Source organism: Fukomys damarensis, unplaced genomic scaffold (assembly GCF_012274545.1).
Source record: "Fukomys damarensis isolate Sample0158 unplaced genomic scaffold, DMR_v1.0_HiC HiC_scaffold_6, whole genome shotgun sequence".
In the NCBI taxonomy this organism is placed as follows: domain Eukaryota; kingdom Metazoa; phylum Chordata; class Mammalia; order Rodentia; family Bathyergidae; genus Fukomys; species Fukomys damarensis.
The window spans coordinates 34713979-34736060 of NW_022900918.1; the positions used below are offsets into that span (position 1 = coordinate 34713979).

Here is a 22082-nt window from a genome sequence, read left to right on the forward strand (position 1 = left end):
CAACCCACATTTCTTACACTAGGGAACAACTAGGTTTCTGTCTTAAATATCACAGTGATACCTCATCCAGCTTAAAAGTGGTAATTAAGTCTGGGCTGGAAGGAGAACTTCAGTTCACAGAGAAGGTGGAACTGACCAGCCTCAAAGGGTGAAAAGTTGATTTGGAAAGATAATTTTCAGGTGACCCTTTACGGATGTGTGTACTAGGAGTGTAAGGCATCACCATGTGTGGACCTCTGGGGAAAGGAAATAAACAAAAAATAAATGCAACTCATTTTCCAGTGAGCTCCGGCACTGGTCGACTTAATTAAGGGGCCCTCTCCTTATCCATCCAACTCAGGGCTTCTCAATAGCACCATTATTAACCTTTTGTGCATGATAATTATTTGCTGTGGGAACCGTCCTGCACACTGTAGGACGATTGGCAGCATCTCTCGACTCCACCACTGGGGGCAGCAGCATCACTCTCCCTGAAGTTGCTCGGCCTAGCGATGTCTTCGGACTACAGGGCACAGCCGTCCCCCTTAGGAGAAAATGGTCTGGGACTGAGCGACACTGCTCAGTGTGCTTGTAGGAGGTGAATAAATTTGGGGAAAAAGAGTATCATCCATAGGCTCTATAGTCCTTTCCAATGCCATTTTGACATTCAAAGAAATGAGAAATAAGAGTAAGGAAACAATGACAGAAACAGATACGTGATTCAATTATCGGTGTAAATAGATATTTAAATATAACAAATAGAGTCAAGGAGAAATATGATGAGACAGGTTATTCAACAGTACCCAGTATAAAAGCACAGAGAGCTAAAAGAATGTTGTTTTTGCTGACTTTTGTGTATGGTAGTTTATCTCCTTGTGTGTACATTTGTTGGGCTTTGATTGTGAGCTTATATATGGTTTATCCTAAAGGCTGAAAAATCATGGCTTGAAAAAAAATCTTTGCTTCAGAACACTTTCCTTCAGTAAAGTGTTAGTTTTTGAGAGGGAAATTACTGATGTTGGACCTCGTTAGCTCTTTTTCAGGGTCTCCAGCAAACTTGAGTGGTCTCAGGTGTATTTGTTCCACATTTATTGTTTGAAGTGCCAATATAGGATTTTTCCTGCAGAGCCCTTTTCACATGAGTTTGTTATCTTTCTGTATTGATTTGGGAGCTCTGGAGGATCAATAGAATGTGTTGTATACATCTACACTTCCTGCCCCACCAGGTGGGGAAGTGGATCTGCTGTTCACCTCCCACTTCTAGGCCAGTAGAAGTCTTCTTTTCCCAATTGATGTTCTCTTGTTACTGGTTCTATAATTCTGAGAGGGGAAAATAACCCAGTTTGGGGTCAAAAATTGGTAATACATTTATGGTTCATTGCTCATCTCAGCTTCTAGTTTTTCTTTTAAGAATTGCATTTCTTCCCACAAGCCCAGTAATGAAACTATTTTAGGTGCAATATATTATTTTATCTTCCTATTTCTGGAAGCTAAAACCCATATATTGTGTACTTCATTATAATATATATTTTTCATGCTATCTCCAAAAGTGATAGTTGCTAAAAACTCACATTTAAAACACCACACTCCCACACCAAAAAAATAAATACAATTAAAATTAGGAGTGGAAGTTATATAAAGGAACATATTGGAAATAGAATAAGTTTAGAATATTTATTATACTCTCCACAAAGCAGTTGCCTTTTTCTAAGAGAATGAAAAAAATGAATCTTGAAATTAAAATTCCGAGTGTAATTAATGCTGTGACTCACATGGTAACAATCACAGGGAAGTAATCCATCCTCTCGACTCTCAGACAATAAGATGTATTTAAGCCAAAGATGATTCAAGACAAAAGCAATCAGTGTCCCTCCAACGCTGCTTTTCCTATGAGATACAGTTATCATTATTAATACATCTAACCACTTAGCCTTTCTTTGTTCTCTTTTATTACCTTATTACCTTTATTTTATTACCTGAATAGCTTTTGCAGTAGTGATGTTAACTATGACTGTTTGGGCTGAATGAATAGTCTTTCACTTTTGATAACCGTCGGGTGAAAGAAAAAGTCATTTCACTGCAAAGCTAATATTGCAATTTCCTGTTACTTCAATGATGATGTTGCTTTTCGAACAATAGCATGAATGTTGTTAACAACTAGCATTTGCATGTGCCTTTTGGATTGGTTTTGTTTTTATTCATCTGTATTAATATCTTTGATTTCATTGAAGATTTGAATGAGAGAGGCATACAGCACTATTAGCTCATTATACAGTGGGCGTCAAACTGAGCTCAAGTTCTAGTTTAAGCAAATGACCATTTATCACATATTTTCCATAGTTGGAGAGATATGGGCACTTGAGGAAGAAACTGCATTTCAAGTGGCTTTGTTTTCTGAGGTTTTTCTCATTGTCAATAGAGACAGATAATCACCTGCCTTTGAGTGCTCTTTCTTTCAATAGTCTTCTCTTTCCCTTAGTTGGAAGTACACTTCTCTTTTTCTGCCCATCTCTAGCACTATTTGCTTAATATTCTTAATAAAATTGCATGTTTCCTTTTGTCTGGTAGAGTCCGAGGACAGTAGGGCACCCTCACTTACTCAGCCACCATTTAGTTTTTCTTGCAAAGTTTTTCATGGAAATCTGCCTGGTTCCTCTTGTGGGTTCTTGTTCACTTACCTTGGGGTAGTGAAAAAGATGGTAGAGATATATTTTTCTTTTATTTCTTCCCACAGTTTCTGAACTGTTTCCATGACTTTTACGCTACTTTTGTTTGTATTTACAGAAAATGTTGGCTAGGATATGAGAAGCACTGTCTCTCCACAGGTCTTGATCACTAATGGTCCTGGTAAATTCCAGTATGTGAAACTGTGTTTCTATACTTAATCACCAGTCAGTGGCTGGATATGTTTATCTTAGTTTCTAGAAAATGAACTGATTTATAGAGAACCACAGCATTTGCCTTTCTGTTTGTGATGAAGGTGTTAATGTCAATATCTAAACACAAGTTGAGGGAAGCAGGATGATGTTTATATTTGCATTACAGAGTAATAGATTTTAAGAAAAAATGCAAATAATACCACCATAGCTGCCATGATAGTCTAGAAAATTATACTGTGTGATCAAACCCATCTGGGACATTTACCTAGGAAATGTTAACAGGTAGCAAGAGTTGCTTCATTTTTTAGTGATCTCATCTGAGACACGTAGAGCTAAGTTAATATCTTTGTGTAGTAGACAGGAAAAAAAAATCTTTGAGAAATAAAAATAATGTCCAGGCTAGATAAAACACAAAAACAAAAAAATCCTATAACAAAAATGGGGTTTCTGAACTGCCATTCCAGCTTTTGGACCCTTCAAATTCATGTTTCAGTTTAATTTCTGTCTCAGGTCTTAAAATAAAGTTTAGTACATTTTTAAACTTCAATATGATTGAGATTCTGGCATTTTCAGGGGCAGAAATCCCAAGCTTTGAATATATTTAACAGAATTATTGACAAAATGACTTAAGTCCTGAGTATGATGCTACAGAATGTTCTCCAAAATTGGATATAAAATATGTACATGAGTGTATGTACATAATTATTGATAAGATCTTATTTTTAAAAATAACATTTAGCTACAAGATAAATTATGTATAGAGTTTTACTTGTATATTTTTAAATTACAATTTTATCTTGAAATAATTTTGAACTTCAAAAGATTTAAGAATAGTACAAAGAGCTTTTTGATATTTGAGGATAAGTTACTCATAAATTCAATAAGCCCCCAATTTATATGTACATCACATAGAGACATAGAAGCATTTTCATGTATGTCTACTCTCTATGTATGTTATGTGCTTTCTTTTCTTTTCTTTTTTCCTTTTCTTTTTCTTTTTATTTTTTTGTACCAGGGATTGAACTCAGGACCTTATGCTTGTGAGGCAGGCGCAATGCCACTGAGCTAAATTTCCGGTTGTAATGTTATTTCTAATGTTTTGTAATTTGCTGAAATAAGTATTGGCAAAGTCCAAAACAAAGACTAATTAAGTTGACAGTAGAAAATATTGCTTTACAAGTGAATTTTCCCTTAATTTTAGAAGATTAACCAATTTCTTATACAATGGACCCTCAAGTTACTACTGGTCTGATAAACAAATCCTGGGCCAGTGTCTCTCTAAGGATACTGAGATCTGCCTGGAAGAAAGTGTGGCATAAAATTATCCAGGAGAGAGATTTTGAAAGCAGCGTAGAGGAGTTTGACCAATTTGAGTTATAATCAGCTCTAGAGAATGAAGTGAGTTTGTAAGTCAACGGTCCACTGCATATGAATTTCTTTTGGCGGGTATTGGGAATCGAACTCAGGACCTTGTGCATATTTTTATTGATTTCATTGTCAACTTTGTAAAATCTACTTGTAAATTACCCCTGATTTGGGATAAAAGTCCATACTTGTTTCAAATCAGTTTAACACTCCTGAAATATATATTAAAGATAGAATATATTCGCTTAATTTTTTTTATTTTTTCAAGTGTCAAAAAAAATGATTTAAAAAAATGACACAAGCCTGAATCCATTCCATTCTTCCTCTGCCCAAATCAACTCATCTTCAAGAGACACTCTCTATAGAAACACATCTCATTAATAAACCACAGTGCCTTCTTTCGCTAGTGAGCAGGGCTTGCTGCCTGTGTCTATGCTGTGGGAACTATCCCATAGAGTACTTCGAAGGCAAATCTCAGAGGGTTGTGCTTATTTAAGACCTGAAGTAGAGTCATTGATGATAGCACTGAAGACAATTCTGCACTTGCAGGACTTAGATGTGCAGACATCCGAAGCCATGTTTCTGAAGCCAGACACCTCCCATACCCTATCTATAGGCTGCACCAGCCAAGGTCAAGGAGGTCCCATTTGTCATTTAGATTGGCTGCTTTTTGGGTTACATTGCTTTAATTACTTACGCTCTACATTGCTTACCTCTGCCATTCGCTGGCTTTGAAAGCTTGGGCCTGTCACTTCATTGCTGAGTCACATTTGTACACGAGTATGGTACTGTTGCCTACTTTATAGGCTTTTTTGGTTAGAAAAAAAAATAAATCTCAAATGAACAACATCAGTCTTATTTTAGCAACTCTCTTAAGGTTGGAATAATGAGATCATCTAATTTGGAGGACTAAATGACCTGCTCTGTGATGTTTTGCTTGCTTGCTGCACTGGAAAATCATCAGAGAAGATCGAGGCCTGAGGACCCTCACCCCATTTTAGTTTTAGACACTGTAGGGCAGACACAAAATTCTATATTAGTGCAGCATTTGCTTAACATCTAATTGATCCTATGGTCCACGATCACTTTCATTGTGTTAAAAAAAACACACACACACACAAACAGCAGAATTGACATTTATTTGTGTTTCAAAGTCACCAGGAACTTTTCCTCCCCTAAAAACTGATGTGTAATGTCAGTGTGGCTTGAATTGTAAGAAGCTTCCCAGGCTATTTCAGAATGGGAAGAGAAAGAGTTATCTTTTTCCTGGCATGTGTCTGAAGCAAGGTTACTGTATTATCCCTCCAAAAATATTTCTATATAAATGAAATGGTACAGAATATTATAGTTCTCATGCGTTCAATCCTTTCTCATAGAAATTTCAAGGGAACTTGGGATGCATTTGGCAGGCGCTTTTTCTAGTGCTATCGGGTTGCTATGGTAAACCTATTATTGTAGGCAAGACAGGATTATGCTAGTAAAGTGCTAATCTCTTTCCTGTTTTATGTGAGCCTCTAATTACTCTCCAACTATTGAGCATGTACTGAAAGTGTGGTATTTACAATTTTAAAAAAAGGAAAAAGGAAAAAGTAAGGTGATGGAGAGCATTCCCGCTCCTAGCACCAGGGAAGAGCATTGATGATCCCAAGCTATTCGCCCATAACCTTACTCTGGATCAGGAAATATACTTTTGTGCTTGTATAGAAAAATGAAATGAGAAAGAAACTAAACAAATTTTATCCAAGTAATTGAAATTCAAGGCTCCCAGCATATGTTTTACTACAACCGTAATATCTCCTATTTGTTGAACACTTGCCTTGTGCTACTTTAGGTTTTATGACAATCCCGTATTATTGAGTTATTGTTATTTCCTTTCTGCAATGATGATGAGTGAGCTCTAACTTATTCTCCTAAAGAATCACATTTACTTAATATTATGGTCTCAAGGTGCCTCCATTTGCCTACAGATGACTCAAGTGTATTTTTCTTTATGGCCCAATAATACCCCATTTTGTGCAAATACCACAATTCTTTATCTGTGCACCTGGGAAGGGACATTGAGGTGACTTTCAAGCTGTTATGAATCGTGCTGCTCTAAACACGAATGTGTATGCATCACTGTAATATGATGTCTTCAACTCCTTGGGGAAGATACTCTGAAGAGGAAATAGCTGTTCCAGATGGAATCACTAGTTTGTCTTTTGAGGAATCTCCATACTGATTTCTATCATGGTTGACTACAATGGTAAGCGAAATAAATCAGACACACAAGCTTAAATATTGTGTGATTTCTCTTATACGTGAAACCAAAAATATAAATAAAGAGGAAAAGAAAAGATAAGTAAAAAATAGAGGTTTAGATGTTTCTCATATAGGAAGGGGATGAAAAGAGGACTTAAGATGTGTTATGTGATGTGCTAACTCCGCACAGGGAGTGTAAACATTCTGCACTGAAACATGTGCTGATTAGAAACAATAAGAAAACGTGAATCACATTTACTGGTGGGCCTGTCAAGATCAAAGTCCGGAGTCCCACGTGATTTATTTCTCCCAGCACTAGGCTAATCACCGAAAGACTTGCCTCTGTGTCACCAGGAACTTTCTCTAGCTTTGCAATCTGGGTGTGCTCATGTGTTGTATCTTTACTCTTGTTTCTGCTATTCCCAGTGTTTAAATATCCTTAATTTCGCATTCGCTGAACCTGGCACAATACTCAACTCACACTGATGATGTGCAACGTGTGTCTGTTGAGTGAATGACAGAATGGCAATCAAACTGATACCAGTATTTGAGGTGGAACCCATGGGTCTTACTCAGTGCATTCCTGAGTGGGTGGTGCCAGGTAAAGGGGATTAATCTTCCCCACCCAGTCTCAATGTAAGCAGGTGGGTAAGAAAGGTGTGTGTGGCGGGGGAGAGGCCGCAGAGGCAAGGGAGGGAGTACAGAGTTAAAAAATGGATTCTGAGGGAAAGAAGAAACAGGAAGAAGCAGCAACATCTGGTCTGAAAAGAAGAGATTGTCACCTTCATAATTTCACATCATCTTGGACCAGTTTTGGAAAAAGAACTTCTCCCAAAGATTAACAGCTTTCTATAAGACACTGCTCCTAGACATCTCTCCATTATCATTAGGAAAGATCTCCTAAGAACTTCCATTATTAAAAAGATAAACAGTAGTTCTTTAAGCGATTGAGGAATGGGAAGTGACGTTCCCGCCTCCTCCCTCACTGCCTGACCTTGAGAGATGGCCTGTGTATCCTCCCTTCACACTGTAACCTCACTCTTGGTAGTCATATTTACACCTGTTTTGAAATTTGTACCCCTAGGTTTATATTCTCAAACACCACGGTGTTAGACTGGCCTATTTGGACATTATGCCATAAAGAGTAAGCAGGTGTTTTCTTGTACTCTTGTGTTAATGTTCTTAAGATTCATAGTTGCATGTATTTGTGATTCTTTCATTTCAGTTGCTACCCAGTGTTCTATTTAATAGCACAACTGATGTGTGAGTATCTTATAATTGATGAGCACTGGGACATTTCTCCTCTGAGAGCACTAGAGATAGTGCTGTTGTGATTCTACTGGAACATCTCCTCATGCACAATGTCTATTTTTTTCTAGGGAATATAACCAATAATTGGAAGGACTGCTGGTTCTTAGATTATGGATATCAGCTTTACTAGATAATGTCAAAAGTCCCCTAAGATTCAACTAGTGCAACCTCTCTATCAGATATATCTCATGTCTAAATTATTGCCATTGCTTAATATGCCCAGGTTTTTTTTTTCTTTTGGTACCGGGGATCAAACTCGGGTCCTTGTGCTTGCGAGGCAGGCAGCAGAACCACTGAGCTAAATCTCCAGCCCAATATGTCCAGTTTTTAAGTGTTTGTCTGATTGATCGGGGGTAGAATTTCATTGGATTTTAGTTTTCATTTTGCATATGAATAAGAGAAGGAGCATTTTCTCCTATGTTTGCTGGTCATACTGATTTCCCATTTGCAGAAGTGCCTGTTCAGATCTCTTGTCCACATATCTAAAGGCTGTTTGTATTTGCTGTTGCTATTGTTGTTGGAGTCCTTCATATAGTTTGGAGATGAGGTAGTTGTCAGACAGATGTGTTGTTATATTATGTGCCTCACCTTTTAACTCTACTATTTTAATGCATGTAAAGATACTAATTTTCATTTAAACTGTTAATTTTTCATATTTTTTGCCCAAACACCATTTATGTGAATCAGACATTTTCTTCCTATTCAATACAAAGTATGTCTTTTAAAAATTACAGATCTTCTTTTATGACCCTCAGTTTAATTTTATGGTATAACACAATGTAAATTCATTTATTTTATGTTGCTAATGTTCTTTTGCATGAAGCAGTTTACCACTGTGTTTCATTGTGTTGCTGTTGGTATGTAAAAAGGTAGTCATTTCTGTTTAATTTTTTACTAGACATCTTTCTGAATTTGTCTTATTCTTTTAAATGCATTTGCAATTTTTATTTTGCACATAAAAGCATACCATCTGCTAATAATATTTTTTGTCTATTTTCATTAAATTGCACTTAAAACATACCAATTTTTATTATAAGCCTCTTTCTCTTATCTCTGACTTAGACCACTTCCTATTAACTATGATGTGGGAGACTGTTTGAATGAATTATTATATAGATATATCTATTTGAATTATTATTTATAAAAATCTATGGAACAGACTGTCCTCTGGGCCTGAAACTAGATCAATGATATATTTGGGAATCTTCATCACGGAAGACAGTTATTGAGTCCTCGGGATAGGATGTGATTTGGGGAAGGCTAAGGGCTGGACATTGAGGCCTTTCAAGATTTGATACTTACCTAAGTATGAGAAATGAGCAAAGTGGTTAGAGAAGAAATATTGTGAGAGCTAACACCATCCCCTGGAATGCATTTCCAAAGGGATTAACTCTTAATGGCTTCTAAGAGATGGTAAAAGATGGTACAGGGAATTGATCATTAGATTTTTCTCAGTGGAAACTTTGCAAAGTCGTGGCGTCTCAAAACAATTTTAACAGACTGACAGGCAAATGGCGAATGGATTTACGAGGACAACTTGTTTTGAGTTGCTGCTATGAACTGCACTTTGCATCTCTCTCACTCTCTCTCCCCCACAGCTGTGCTTTGCATGATATCTAAATTACTCCTCCCACAACCATCAATAGTAGGCTGTCTCAGACTAGAATGAGGCAGTTTCTCTCTAAGCCTTCTTTTCCTCTTCCTCCTCCTTCTTCTGCTTCGTCTTTTAACTGCTTTTGAGATTTAACTTCTCTAATGTGCTTCTCATTGAAAGAAAAAATTCTGACATGTTATATTTTCAAAGACAAAGTTGAGATGACATTTGAAGGCAGCACACTGATAGAGAAGAGAGTGCCCTGACCTTACACAGGAGGTAAGGACCCGGGAGAAACAAATGGGCAAATGATGATGATTTGATAAACCCGGAGTGGAGTTTTATTGCCAGGATGTTTTCACATTTAAAATACTGATACATGTAAGGCTACTCAAGATTACTCACAACAATCTGATATTTTAAGTCTCTTTTATTGAATGATTTTGTTTTGTTTGTTTGGTTTTGGTACCAGGGATTGAACTCAGGACCTTGTGCTTGCAAAGCAGGAGGCAAACCACTGAGCTAAATCCCCGGCCCCTTATTGAATGCTTTTTAAAATTTTGAGACAATATAGATGAGAGCGAGATAGAGAGAGACAGAGAGAGAGAGAGAGAGGGAGGGAGAAAGGGAGAGTGGGTTTAAGTTTAAAGTGAGAGAATATTTTGCAAATTTTAGTTGTTTGTATATTTTATAAAACATTAAAATTTATTTAAAATATTTTGAACTTTCATGTACTAATTCTAATAGTCTTAGTTTTACACTCAGGGTAATCTTTATGAAGTCCATAATATTGCTCAAAATAACCATTTAATATTTGATAATGTAAGTATCTCATTCATATTTGTAGTTAATATTAATGAAGTGAGATAAAGCTCTGTGGGGAAAATTATAAACACGTATCTTTTATTTAGCAGTACATTCCCATATCGACTGAAGTACTTTACGCAAAAAACATGCTTAATGAATATTTGATTTTCATGTAAGAATAATTTGAAGCAAGTCAACTAGAATTTTAAACATTTATTTTAGTTGTGGTACAAAAACATTATTTGAAAGAAGACATTTATCTTAAGTCTTAATGATTGTGGGAGAATATACACATATTTAAAACATTTAAATTAAATGAAATGTTTATTTGTTAAAGTGACTAGCTGTTCATAGAGCCATAAACTACACATTTTATTAATGTCTTGATTTAGAATTTTTCTACATCTTGCATGAGTGAACTGTAAAATGTGAAATGTATAAGTAAACTTTTTTTAGAACTTCCATATATCTGCCTTAGTACATCATTATCTGTTTAAAACATAATTTATAGAAATGTGCTGTCCTTTATAAAAAGGTATGACTGGACAGGAGTTTTGCATATGCTTAAAGAGTATCTAAATTATTAACATTTAAAAGGAGCAGGCAGACAGTAAATTCCAGATAGGTTTTGGCTAAAGCATATTAGAGATGTTGACTGAATTATTTTATCCTCACCTCATTATTTCCATCCTCCTTTCCCTCTGTTCGTGAATGTCTAATAAATCACTTGGTTTACTTTTATTTCTTTGGAGGTCTCCTTTTTCAAGATTTTCTTTTTGATATATTTTATAAAATAGTACTGAAACCTAGAGAAAATAGTATTATTGGTAGCTAGAAATTCAGGCTTTCTGCTTTTTAAATTTATTTATGAGAATCTTAATTTTATAGTCATTTGAGAAGCTACAGTTACATCTCCATAACCTTAAAGCAATTATTAAAATAATACTGTCATCTAATAAATGAAAGAAGGGTACCAGACTCAATTTCTTGTTTTTAAAAAAAGTCTATAAATGTGTATGTCTACTTCATCAACGGGACGTTTTGCTGACTGCTAACAAGATAGAGAGCTCACTGTGAGAGCAAAGCATGAAGATCTCGCTTTCATGAGAGGTTTCAGGCATTTACTTGTCTAGTTTAAAATCAGTGCTCAACTAATTGGGTGGGCAAAGTACCACAGCTCAGAGTGAGGGAGCAGTTCTGCCGGGATGGGCAAAGAAGACTTTGCAGAGCGAATTAGATTTTAGCTTACTGTTGAGCTGACTGTTTTAGCTGACTGTTGCAGGATGTACAACAGAAGAGAGAAACGTGGCTCCTATACCCTGTCTCGCGCAGGAGTCCAGAATGGCAATCGGCAATCAGATTTGTGCCTGCAAAACACCGCCAGACCAAGTCTGCCAACGTCCGAGAAAAAGGATGATCTTGACTTTAGTGTCACAGGGGGCCTGCAGGAGAAATGTATTTATTAAAACATAAATATGTTTTAAGAAAGTGAATTTTGTGAAATTTCAAAATAAATTTAATCATTAAGTAAAAGAAGCAAAATCAAATACTATCACCCGCCTTTTAGATTCCATGACAGACCGGAGGATGGGGGACACTTTTGCAAATAAAGGACCTGGGAAGAAGGAATAGGTTTGTCAATAAAGCTGTGAATTTGATGTAGGACCCATTCAGTTGCTCTGACTGTGGGAGACGTGAATGAAGATGCTCAAGCCATGGGGAGTGCTATTCTGTTTCAACATCCTGCTGCAAATTCAAGCCCTGACATTTAAGCTCGCATTTGAGTATAAGTAAACTATTCAGAAATTATTATTGTTTGAGGCATTCATCCAATACATACTGATTCAGAAGCACGAGAGCACAAGAGATGTGCAGCTCATGTTGCTGTGTCTGTGAAAGTGCCCCAGAGGACATACATGTCACCATGGAGTTGGCGGAATTTACTTGGGGTCTTGAAGCAGGACTGGAAAGTTACACGACAAGTACGTGATAGTATCTGAACTAAGAATGACAGCTACTTTCGGTAGTGACTTAAGACAGAAGAATGATATGCTTTAAAATGTGCTCTGTGTGAGGAATTTATTTTTCTTTACCTTTCTTTTTTAAATTATCCTTGTAAATTTTATTGGTACAATTTAGATTCACATCCATCATAGGGAATTACACGATGTAGCTTGATTCCTTTTTCTTCCCAACCCCCTCCCCTCCCTTCAACTCCTCTTCCACTTCCTTATTTACAGAAGCCCTATTTCCGGTTTCTCCTTTTTCCTTCTTTTCTCATTTTTTTTCCATCCTTTCCCTGCTTCCTACTGTAGTTCCCCTTCCCATTGAATGATTTTTTTCTTATTTCACATTGTCTGTTATACATTTTCATACTATTTACATTTTCAGTTACTTACAGAGAGACGTAATATTTATATGTGTGTGTCCAATTTATTCACTTAAGAGTATAGCTTCAAGGCGCATCCATTTAGCTATACATGTCTCAAATTTATCCTCCTTTATGGCTAAGTAGTACTCAACTGTATAGAAAAACCACATCTTTTTTATCCGTTCATTGGTTGATGGGCATTTGAGTTGTTTCCAAGATTTAGCTATTAAAATTGTGTTGCTGTAAACATGGGTGCACATATATCTCTGTGTTATGATGCTTCTGGGAAGATACCCAGAAGAGGAATAGTTGGGTCAAAAGGGATTCTAATCCTAGTTTTTGGAGAAATCTCCACACTGATTCCCACAGTGGTTGCACCAGTCTGTACTCCCACCACCATCACTGCCAGTATTTGTAGTTGATTAATTTCTTGACATTAGCCATTCTTTTCGGACTGAGATGGAATCTCAGCATTGTTTTCATTTGCACCCCTTGGATGACCAGTGATGTGGAGCACTTTTTACATATTTATGTGCTGTTTGTACTTCTTTATCTGAGAAATGTCTGATCACTTCAGATGCCCATTTTTGGATTTAGTCTTTAAATTTTGGAGGGGGATCTAATTTTTTTCAATTCTTTGTATGTTCTAGATATTAGTTCTTTGTCTAAGGAACTACTGGCTAGAAATTTTTCCCACTTAGTGGGTGATTTCATTTGCAGTGCAAAAGCTTTTTTAATAGGATGAGATCCCAGTTGTTGATTGTACTATTTCCTGTGTAGTCTGGGTTTTGTCCTTGCCAATCCAGGATGTAAGGGTAGGCAAACTCTTCTTTACCTTTCTATTTACAATGAATTATCCTTTTTAGATATTATATGTTTTACCTTGACATTAGAAGACACCATCTCCTATAGAGTATATTAGGTTTGCATATATAAAGTTCATTCAGTTAATACTTGCCTTAATATGTCCCTTAAAAAAGAAGTTCTAATAGATATGTGGTGAAAAATGAATTGCAAAAAGTGAATTATTTCTTCTTCCTGCTCATGACATATTTGAAAAAGATATGTGAATTACAATCTTATTAGGAAATACAATGTTGCTGGACAGAATATTAACACTTTACTCACTAACTTTATACAAGAAATATGACATAAGAATATCAATAATGAAATTAGTGAAATACTGATGTCTTGACACTAATGCCAATATTTAGTTTATCCCTTCCGAAGAAGCACAAAAGCTAGTAAGATGTATTCAGGAGAATTACTATGTGCCTTAACATGTGAATAAATGTGGCATCATCGATACATAGGACTTGAAATGTAAACACGGACTCTATCTGTAATTAGTAAGGTGTCAGACCTTAAGATTACTATGATTGGTAGGAACAGTTTCTCACAACTGCCCATGAAGAGTAGTGAATCAGCACACTTCCAGGGCCTTAAAGTCTGTCTCTCTCTGCTGTCAGCATTGTTGGATCCATTCACGCATCCACCCACAGTGATGGTCAGAGTCTGTGCACTCAGAACATCGGGGTTCTAACCCCAGTGCTAACTAATCCAGTTAACTCTGACATGGTTGAGTTTCTTTGCCTTTTACATAATATTACATAAAAAGGGGGAAGCTGTAATGGAGCCTTAGATGCCTTACAGGGAAAAGAAGGAAGGAAGGGAGGGAGGGAGGGAGGGAAGGAAAAGAGAGAGGAAGGAAGAAAGAAACAGAGTAAAGAGTACTGACATACTTTTCCAGGGAGAGATCTGAATTCTACCACATAGAGTTTTTTGTTATTGTGTATACTTACTTTGTGTAATCTTTTATTTGAGATATGGACAATGATGGCATAGCTATACAAAGCTAATTAGCATATAGATTATCTCACATACTTAATGTCTCATGGGAGGACCCCTTCAAATCTATGCTCTTAGCAGTTTTTAAAATAGGAGGTAATGATTGCTATTAACTACGTTACCGGGTGTGCAATACAATTCTTGAGCTCACAGCTCTAGGCTAACTGAGATGTAGCTTGTTGCCAACATCTCTGAGCCTTGTACCCTACCACCCGCCGGCTAAGATTCTGGACTGAAGGTTAAGTGGGATTCACAGGGCTTGGGGGAAGGATGCAGGCCCACAGTGTAACTCTGGCCCACCAGCCCTGCAGCAGCCCAGGAAGTGAGGGACAGCCACTCTCCTGTCTTCACTGCTGTCCTTTCTCAATGCTGGAGCTGCATGCTGTGCACGGCTTCTGTGCACACTCCCTGACGTGCTGAGGCACTGGCTGCCTTGTCTACCCAGCCTGGACCTTTGCTTCCCTCTCAGCAAGAGTGTTGCTCTGTCCAGTTTGGGCCAACAAAGGGGAAGGGAGAGGGAATCCCCTTGTGGAGCAGCCCCTGCCTTCTGTACTATACTCCAAGAACTGTACCTCCAAATTGAAAGAAATTCACTGAGGGGAAACCAGAACAGCCCCATCTAGTGCCTCATCCTTTACCAGATTCTCCAAGCCAGATTTTTTTTTTTTTTTCTAGTACCAGGGATCGAACTCAGGACTTGCCAGGCAGGCACAGTACTCTGAAGCTATATTCAAGCCCACCAGATTCTCAAAGGAATGCTGAACCCACCACTTCTGCCAAAAAAGACTATGAATCAGTCCATGAGATTATCCCTTATTACAGCTCTGAGATGACACAATGCCGATTACTAATTTTTTCTTTATGCCTTCATCTACCAACTCAGAATTTCCTTACCGAGATACAAATGCAGTAACAGAGTGGTGAACAGCATGGCAGGGTCAGCCGGAAGCTTCTTAGGGTCACTTCAGTGGGTGTGTGATGCTGGTGGCAGGGCTAAGGAAAGAGAGTAACAGATTTCTGGGAGCCCTGGCACCTAGCTGAATTTCTGGCAAGCAGTAAGATTCCTCAGGCGAAAGGAATTTTCTTTTTTATGTAGCCTCCTGATGCAGCCTTATGAGCGTATGAAGATGAGCTATGGCTTCATGGGTGGGTGGATTAGCTGTAAGGTTAATGACATTGGCTGTGAAGTCTGATTCTATTCCTTTCTAGCTGGTTCTCCACAAACAGCGTCTTCACCTCAAGATGTCTCGCAGTTTCGTATTTAGTAATGTTAGTTAATGTGTGGGTACAGGGAAAACCATGATATAATGTGAGGAATTATAGTGTCAGATGTGTAGGTACAGCTTAAGAAAAGATAAGGAAAGTCATCATGATATTACTAAGGAAGAGACTGACTATTGGAACCAAACTCAGTCCAACGAAGTCTGTACTTTTAGATTTTAAACTGAAAATTATAAGTTTTGGGGGATCATGTGCTTTGACCTGTGCTCCACATTAAAGTGAGTTCTACGAACTCTAGCATTACTACAAATAATCACTAAAACATCACAGTGAAGCACACCTACGAATATTTCTTCATGTGGCAGCTTAACCGAAAATTTATAAAATATATAAATTGATTCCATTATTTTAAATGATGCCACCAAACTAAATTGAGGATGCGAGTTTCACTATGGGATTTTCAAAGATGAGTAAAACAAGGCAGAATCAACCAATATGAATGCCTTCTGGGCTGGCCACTCTCACCAAATCCTGACCTCCTTGGGCAGGTCAGCAAAAGTATTTGCTGAACTGTAGCTGAGCCCGGCCGAGAACTAGTCAGGAGATTCGGGTTTAACTCTAAGCTTGTTTTCTGGATGCCTTTCTGAGCCTGTGACTTTCCTAACCAGTGTGCTCTCTCTTGATCCCTTGCAGGCAGATGTGAATGTGGAAAGTGCACTTGCTACCCACCAGGGGACCTCAGGGTGTACGGCAAGACCTGCGAGTGTGATGACCGGCGCTGTGAGGACCTGGACGGGGTGGTGTGTGGAGGTGATAACACTTCCCTGTTTCCTACATTGTCTTTCCTTTGCTTTCCTTACTCTGTTTAGCCCTTTTACAGTCGCTTTCAAAAAGATCAACAAAAATCAATATGCCATTAGACCTAAATGCAATTCGCTCTTAGGTTTGTTATGACCTCTGTTTCTTTGAAATCCTGATTTAGGCGTAGTGAAAGTGCACAGTGTGCTTTCAGTAAAGATCATTGAGTCTAAGTACCTAGTGCTGTGATTCTTTCTGGCAGTAAAAGGCTTCAGTCCACGTAAACACTTGACTCTGATTTTATTACTTTACTCATAAGAACTGCTACAGAGAGTATCACTCACAAGCATGAAAAAAGACTGATAGACTACACCCTAAAATGAACTATGGTATTGCAATAGATGTACTCACAGTTTCCATGATAGACCCTTACAAGAGCTGACTGGAAGTAACAAACCTTCCAGAGAAGAATGGGACAAATGGACTGTAGGCATCAAAATAGGAGCAAAGGTGCAAGTCCCAGAAGGGGAATGGGAACCAGAGCATTAGCAGAGGACAGCTGGACAGTGTTACTCTCGTATTTCAGCCTTTGAAGCACTTTCTATTGCAGAGATGGATGCACGTGAAAGACAGCTCCTTCCAGATTTGCATTACTATTAAAGTGACCTGGACATGGAGCCATGTTAGGGACTAGACTATAATTCTGTTTCTCCAAAATAATTATGTCAGTGCATTGAGCATTACAGTATCGGGGAAAAAACAAAATGTATGTTCTATTAATAGAAACCTGGGAGACCATCTATCTCTGCGATCTGACACCTCTGTTATCTGTAGGCCTATTTATTACCTACCCATCATAACAATGGATTTGCTCTCTCTCTAACCAACTATAAAACACTTGGAATTTGACCAAAAATACTTTCTTCTTGTTCCCTGTGAGCCATGGGGAGAGAGGTCTTTCAAATAACCGTTGCACCCAGTGGTTCATCTCCTGGTACCATCTTGGCAGCACCTAAAAGACTGTTTCCACTCTCTCTATTTCATAGATAGAAAATAGAGGGCAGTTAGAGGAACTAGTACTCTGTAACTAAAAAAGTAGCTGACCCAGGACTTGAGCTCTGAGCTTCATCTCCCTGTGCCAGTTTTTCCAAGGGTAATGTCAAGCTCTTCAATTATGTGAATCTTACTTTTGGGTTAGATCTTCCCTTTATTGGACTTAGATACTTGACATGTCTAAGTAGGTTGTAGTTATCTTTTTGCTAAGGATGTGATATATATTCATTTAATTCTCATGGCAATATCTATAAGGCCTGGCTCACAACTTGAATATACTGCACACCACACTTTGCTCTTAGCGTTGTTTTCCTTCTCTCTCTGACATGCAGTGTTTTCCACTCATGGGTTTCTTCCTCCAACATTTTCAATGACTTGGTTGAATATGGTGACTCTGAAGGAACCTGTTTCAGGTTACGTTATATGTATTTTCCCCATGGTCTTTATCTCCATCTCTGAGGAGGAAACACAAACTGAAAACAATTCTCTCTCCCTGTTAGGTGAGAACAGAGGACATCACATCCTTGTTGTACATCTGTACATTGCTGCCGGTGTCCCTAGGAGAATGCACTTCCATGAAACAAACTAGGAAAATAACAATGTGTAAACTAGAGTATCACTCACTTGATTTACAATAAAAAACAGTTCCTGCTGATATTAGAAGTCTTGGTAGGGAAATGCTTTAGAAAATTGGATTCTGATAGGATCTATTTGTCACTTATTTAAAAGGAGGAAGAAATACTGAGAGAGGAGCTGGAAGATTTGGTGGGAAGTGAAGACAGCTGATAAAAAATGTGCAAACAATGTAGTCACTGCCATGGTCAGCCAGAGCTTCCTTCTTCTGTAAAACATGTTTCATGCACACCAGCGAGACTAATTCTTAGTCTGTTTTTCTTACAGTTTAGCAACTAACTCCAAGAAATCATATATTCATTTGTGTATTTTAAATTTGATTAAAACATGTTATACTTTTAAAGTTTGCAAAGGAAGCAAGTCTTAATGATTTCCCTTAAAATATTTTGTTATTCTCAAAATTCACTTTGATATTCAAATAACGTCCTCAGTGGATGTGGGGTTAGACTGATATCCGTCTTTGACGTGATAAGACTATTTGCTTCATTTACCTTCTCCGGTTTCACATGAGCTACTTAAATTAACCCACCCAGGCCAAGCTCAGAACCTTATTCTGTGCCAGAGATTCTGTCCCCAGATCCTGTATGCACATCTTGATATGGTCCACAGAGTCCAGTGCTTGGAGAGGGTCAGTTCTTGGAGGAAGAAATGCTTTCACACATTTGATCATGCTTGTCATAGTCACCTAGAGCTAACAACGCTACCTAAAATTTACCGTCTACACAGTATTCCTGTTTTGTACTCATTCCTCAATGAGAAAAGTCCTAGATGTGGTTGATTATTACTCTGTGCTAACTATGTTCTAAAGGTCACCCAGAGCACCACTTTAGCAAAACTGACTCGTCATTCTTAAGAGTATTAATGAGATCAGGCTTCTGCCTTTGGCCACAGTATTGTTATCACCTGATCAATAGATAACCTTATTTGGTTTATGTTTGTGTTTAAAGACATCTTATTTAATATGATCGATTCATTTGTATTGCACTGATGTCCAACAGCACAATAAAGTCATTCCTGAGCCAAGTTTACTTAACACACATTTTGTCCGTAAGGTGCAACACAGTCTCTTGCCCTTGGGGACACTGGCCAGATCTCCCACTCCAAGCTTGCAGGTCACCTCAAGTATTAAAATCGCCCACAGAACTTTTCTTTTTCCAAAAAGAAGTGTCACCAATATTCCACAGAAAGACACTCATTCACAGCATGCAAGTGGAAACAGCAAGACAGAGCCTGACCTCTGACCCTAGCTGAACATCTGAATCTCAGGCAACTCAAGTGTTTTCAGATAGTTCCATGAATATCAATTGTGTGGCTGCACATAAAGTTTAACACATAGGCGAACTGACAAGCAATTTGTGATTAATGAAAATCAATTCTAGTGCCTTTTAAACATCACTGGAAGGTTCTCATTAGAGTAGACTGCAGGCGAAGGCACATTCTGTGGTTTCACCCTGTGCGGCCTCAGAAATTTGGTAACACATTTCTCGTTTGTAATATAGTAATACCTATCTTGTAGGATTTCTGTGAGATTCACTGAGTTGATACACATAAAACACTTAAGTCTGTACCTGGCACACAAGTGTCGCATCCATATATTTGCTTACCATTATTATGTATTTGTTCAGATCTGTGAGTAGTCTCCAATTTTGTGTGGCATGGATAATTTCCTCCTTCTGTTCTATTTGCATGAAGCAGTATTTCTTCTCAGACTTAGCATGGAGCTACCGAGTCAAAGAGCCAATACCACCCCTTTCGGGACTGTTTTTCGTGGTTGTGGCTTCATGGTGCACGTCTATGGGAAGCTTCCTGTGGATCTGCCCAAGTGCAGAGGAGCACAATGGAACGACTCTAGTCAGTAGGGTTCCTCAAGTTACAACGTGCATTGTTCAAGTTTCTGTTTCTCTCAGTTGACTTAAAAATATCTACCATCACACAAAGACTTCTCTCCTTGTTTAGTATACATATCCTATCAGGCAAATAGGACATCAAAATGATTAAATGAGAAAATACTCATTGCGTGCTTATTCCATCCCCTCCAACACACACATGTCCTTCAGTATTTTTTACCTTTTGTCTCCAATCGCTCCATATCACTGGCTCTGTCTGAGGGTACCAATTAGTGATAGGTGGACAAGTTAGAGGCAGTTTAAGTTCTAGTTCCACATGATCACCATGCAGAAAGTTGTAGCTGCTTCTCCCTGAAATGCCTGATAAATGCCACACACACCCCCCTCCGCCTCAGGCACATTTTCAACCTACATCTTCTCTTGCAGTCCTCCTAAGTGGGTCCTTTCTGTCATTTGCTCTTCTGCTGTAGCTCACCAGAGCACTGTGGTGTGTCTCTGGAAATGGCCTTGGTTACGTTGCCTGCCTATTTGTTACCCTGAAGAAATCTCAGTCGCTGGCACTTTCGTCTTTAGGGTAACTTCTGTCAAAATGCTTCCTTAACATCAATCACTTAGCTTCCGATTCTTGTCGATTTCAAACTGAATGTTTCCATATGGAAATCCTTCCAAATTAGGTATGGTTGAAACTAGGTAATCACTTGCTTCATCATTCATTCAGTAAATGTGTATCTTTTTTTTTTTTTTTTTTTGTATCGAAGATCAAACTCGGGTCCTTGAGATTTCGAGGCAGGCAGTGAAACAACTTGGAGCTTTACTCAAAGGCATATAGGAAACAGAGAAAGAGTTGAACAAGGCAGTAACCCGTCATGGTATTTCACGATGGACCTCCACGAAGGAGTGTATGCGTGGGCTACGGGGTGTGAATGTGGATGTCAGGATATAAGTTCCGGCATGAAGGGCAGGTGCTGCGTCTATACAGAGGATAGTGGAGATGGAGAAACTGGGAATCTGGACAACAGGCTGATAAAACCCTCATCCTGCTGTAAGAGCCTCCAGCCCTTTGATAAACTCCTAATTTGGATTCCCTGGAAATGGAAGAGGGAGCATGCCAGTGTTACCAGGCAACCCCGCTCATGATAACATTGACCTAGGATTGATAAATTTCAACCGGATCGGGAGGGGATGATGAATCAACCATAAATGCCTGATGGGAATGCCAAGCTTTTTACTTCCACATGCCCCCATTGCCCTGCCAAAAGCCGTGTCCCTTGTGAGGTCCTTGGGAGCTATGTTTAACGAATCATCAGAAGAGACTTGGGCTCCTATAGAGTGTGAGGCTTTATTCTAAGCCAGAGAAACCTCAGCATCTGCGTGCTGTGGATCTTAGCTCCCTGCATCGGGGCTGTTATTTGAAGAGAAATAGTCTGCAGAAAACTGTATTAGCTGTGCTCCTGGTGAGAGGCTGCAGGCACCCCTGTGGAGAAGCCTGCCTGATGCTCGCTCCCGCCCAGATGGAAGATGTGGCTTCTGTCCCCTATCCTTCTAGGGAGAGTAGGGCTGAGCATGAAACAGGATGCTTAGTTGGACTGAGAGTTTCCACTGCACCTGCCCACAGAGTACAAGCAGCATTTATGGACATTTTTGATTGGATGATGGTTAAGGGACAGGATGGAATCAAGGGTGAATGTTAAGTTTCTACTTTGATCAATTAGATGGGTGGAGGAAACTAGGCTAGTTCCCTTTCTCTGTTTTGATTGGTACATGCTTATGATACAGAATGAATACATTCCATGTGGGGAGTTGATATCCCTACATATGGTGTCTGAATCCATTTTCTCCCCACTTTCTAGCCCCTCTTCTCCCCCCTCCATCCCTAGATCCCCTCTCCTTCTGCATAAGATCTACTTTTTGAACCTGTGTCTCCATTTATTGAAGAAATGATTTCTTCATGGAGGGCCATTCTTCTTAGATGTATTGTGATTTGCTTCCTTTTGTTTGACATTTTATTCCTTACCTTCACTCCTATTTCTCAATAACTTCACCATTCTCTTACACTTCCATCATGATTCCAAATCATCTCCTTTATGAAATCTTCCAAAATTATCTTTTTTACTTTTTTTTTTTTTTTTTTTTGT

The 22082-nt window shown here is 38.5% G+C and overlaps 1 protein-coding gene across 1 annotated transcript in view; it reads left to right on the forward strand.

Moving 5' to 3' along the window:
• Nucleotides 1–22082, forward strand: part of Itgbl1 (integrin subunit beta like 1) — a gene marked incomplete at its 5' end in the record, with an annotated part of 218722 nt that overhangs the window by 177891 nt on the left and 18749 nt on the right. The window contains one exon of the mRNA XM_010604622.2: nucleotides 16310–16426. Coding sequence (XP_010602924.2) covers nucleotides 16310–16426 — 117 coding nt within the window. The remainder of the gene's footprint in view (nucleotides 1–16309; nucleotides 16427–22082) is intronic.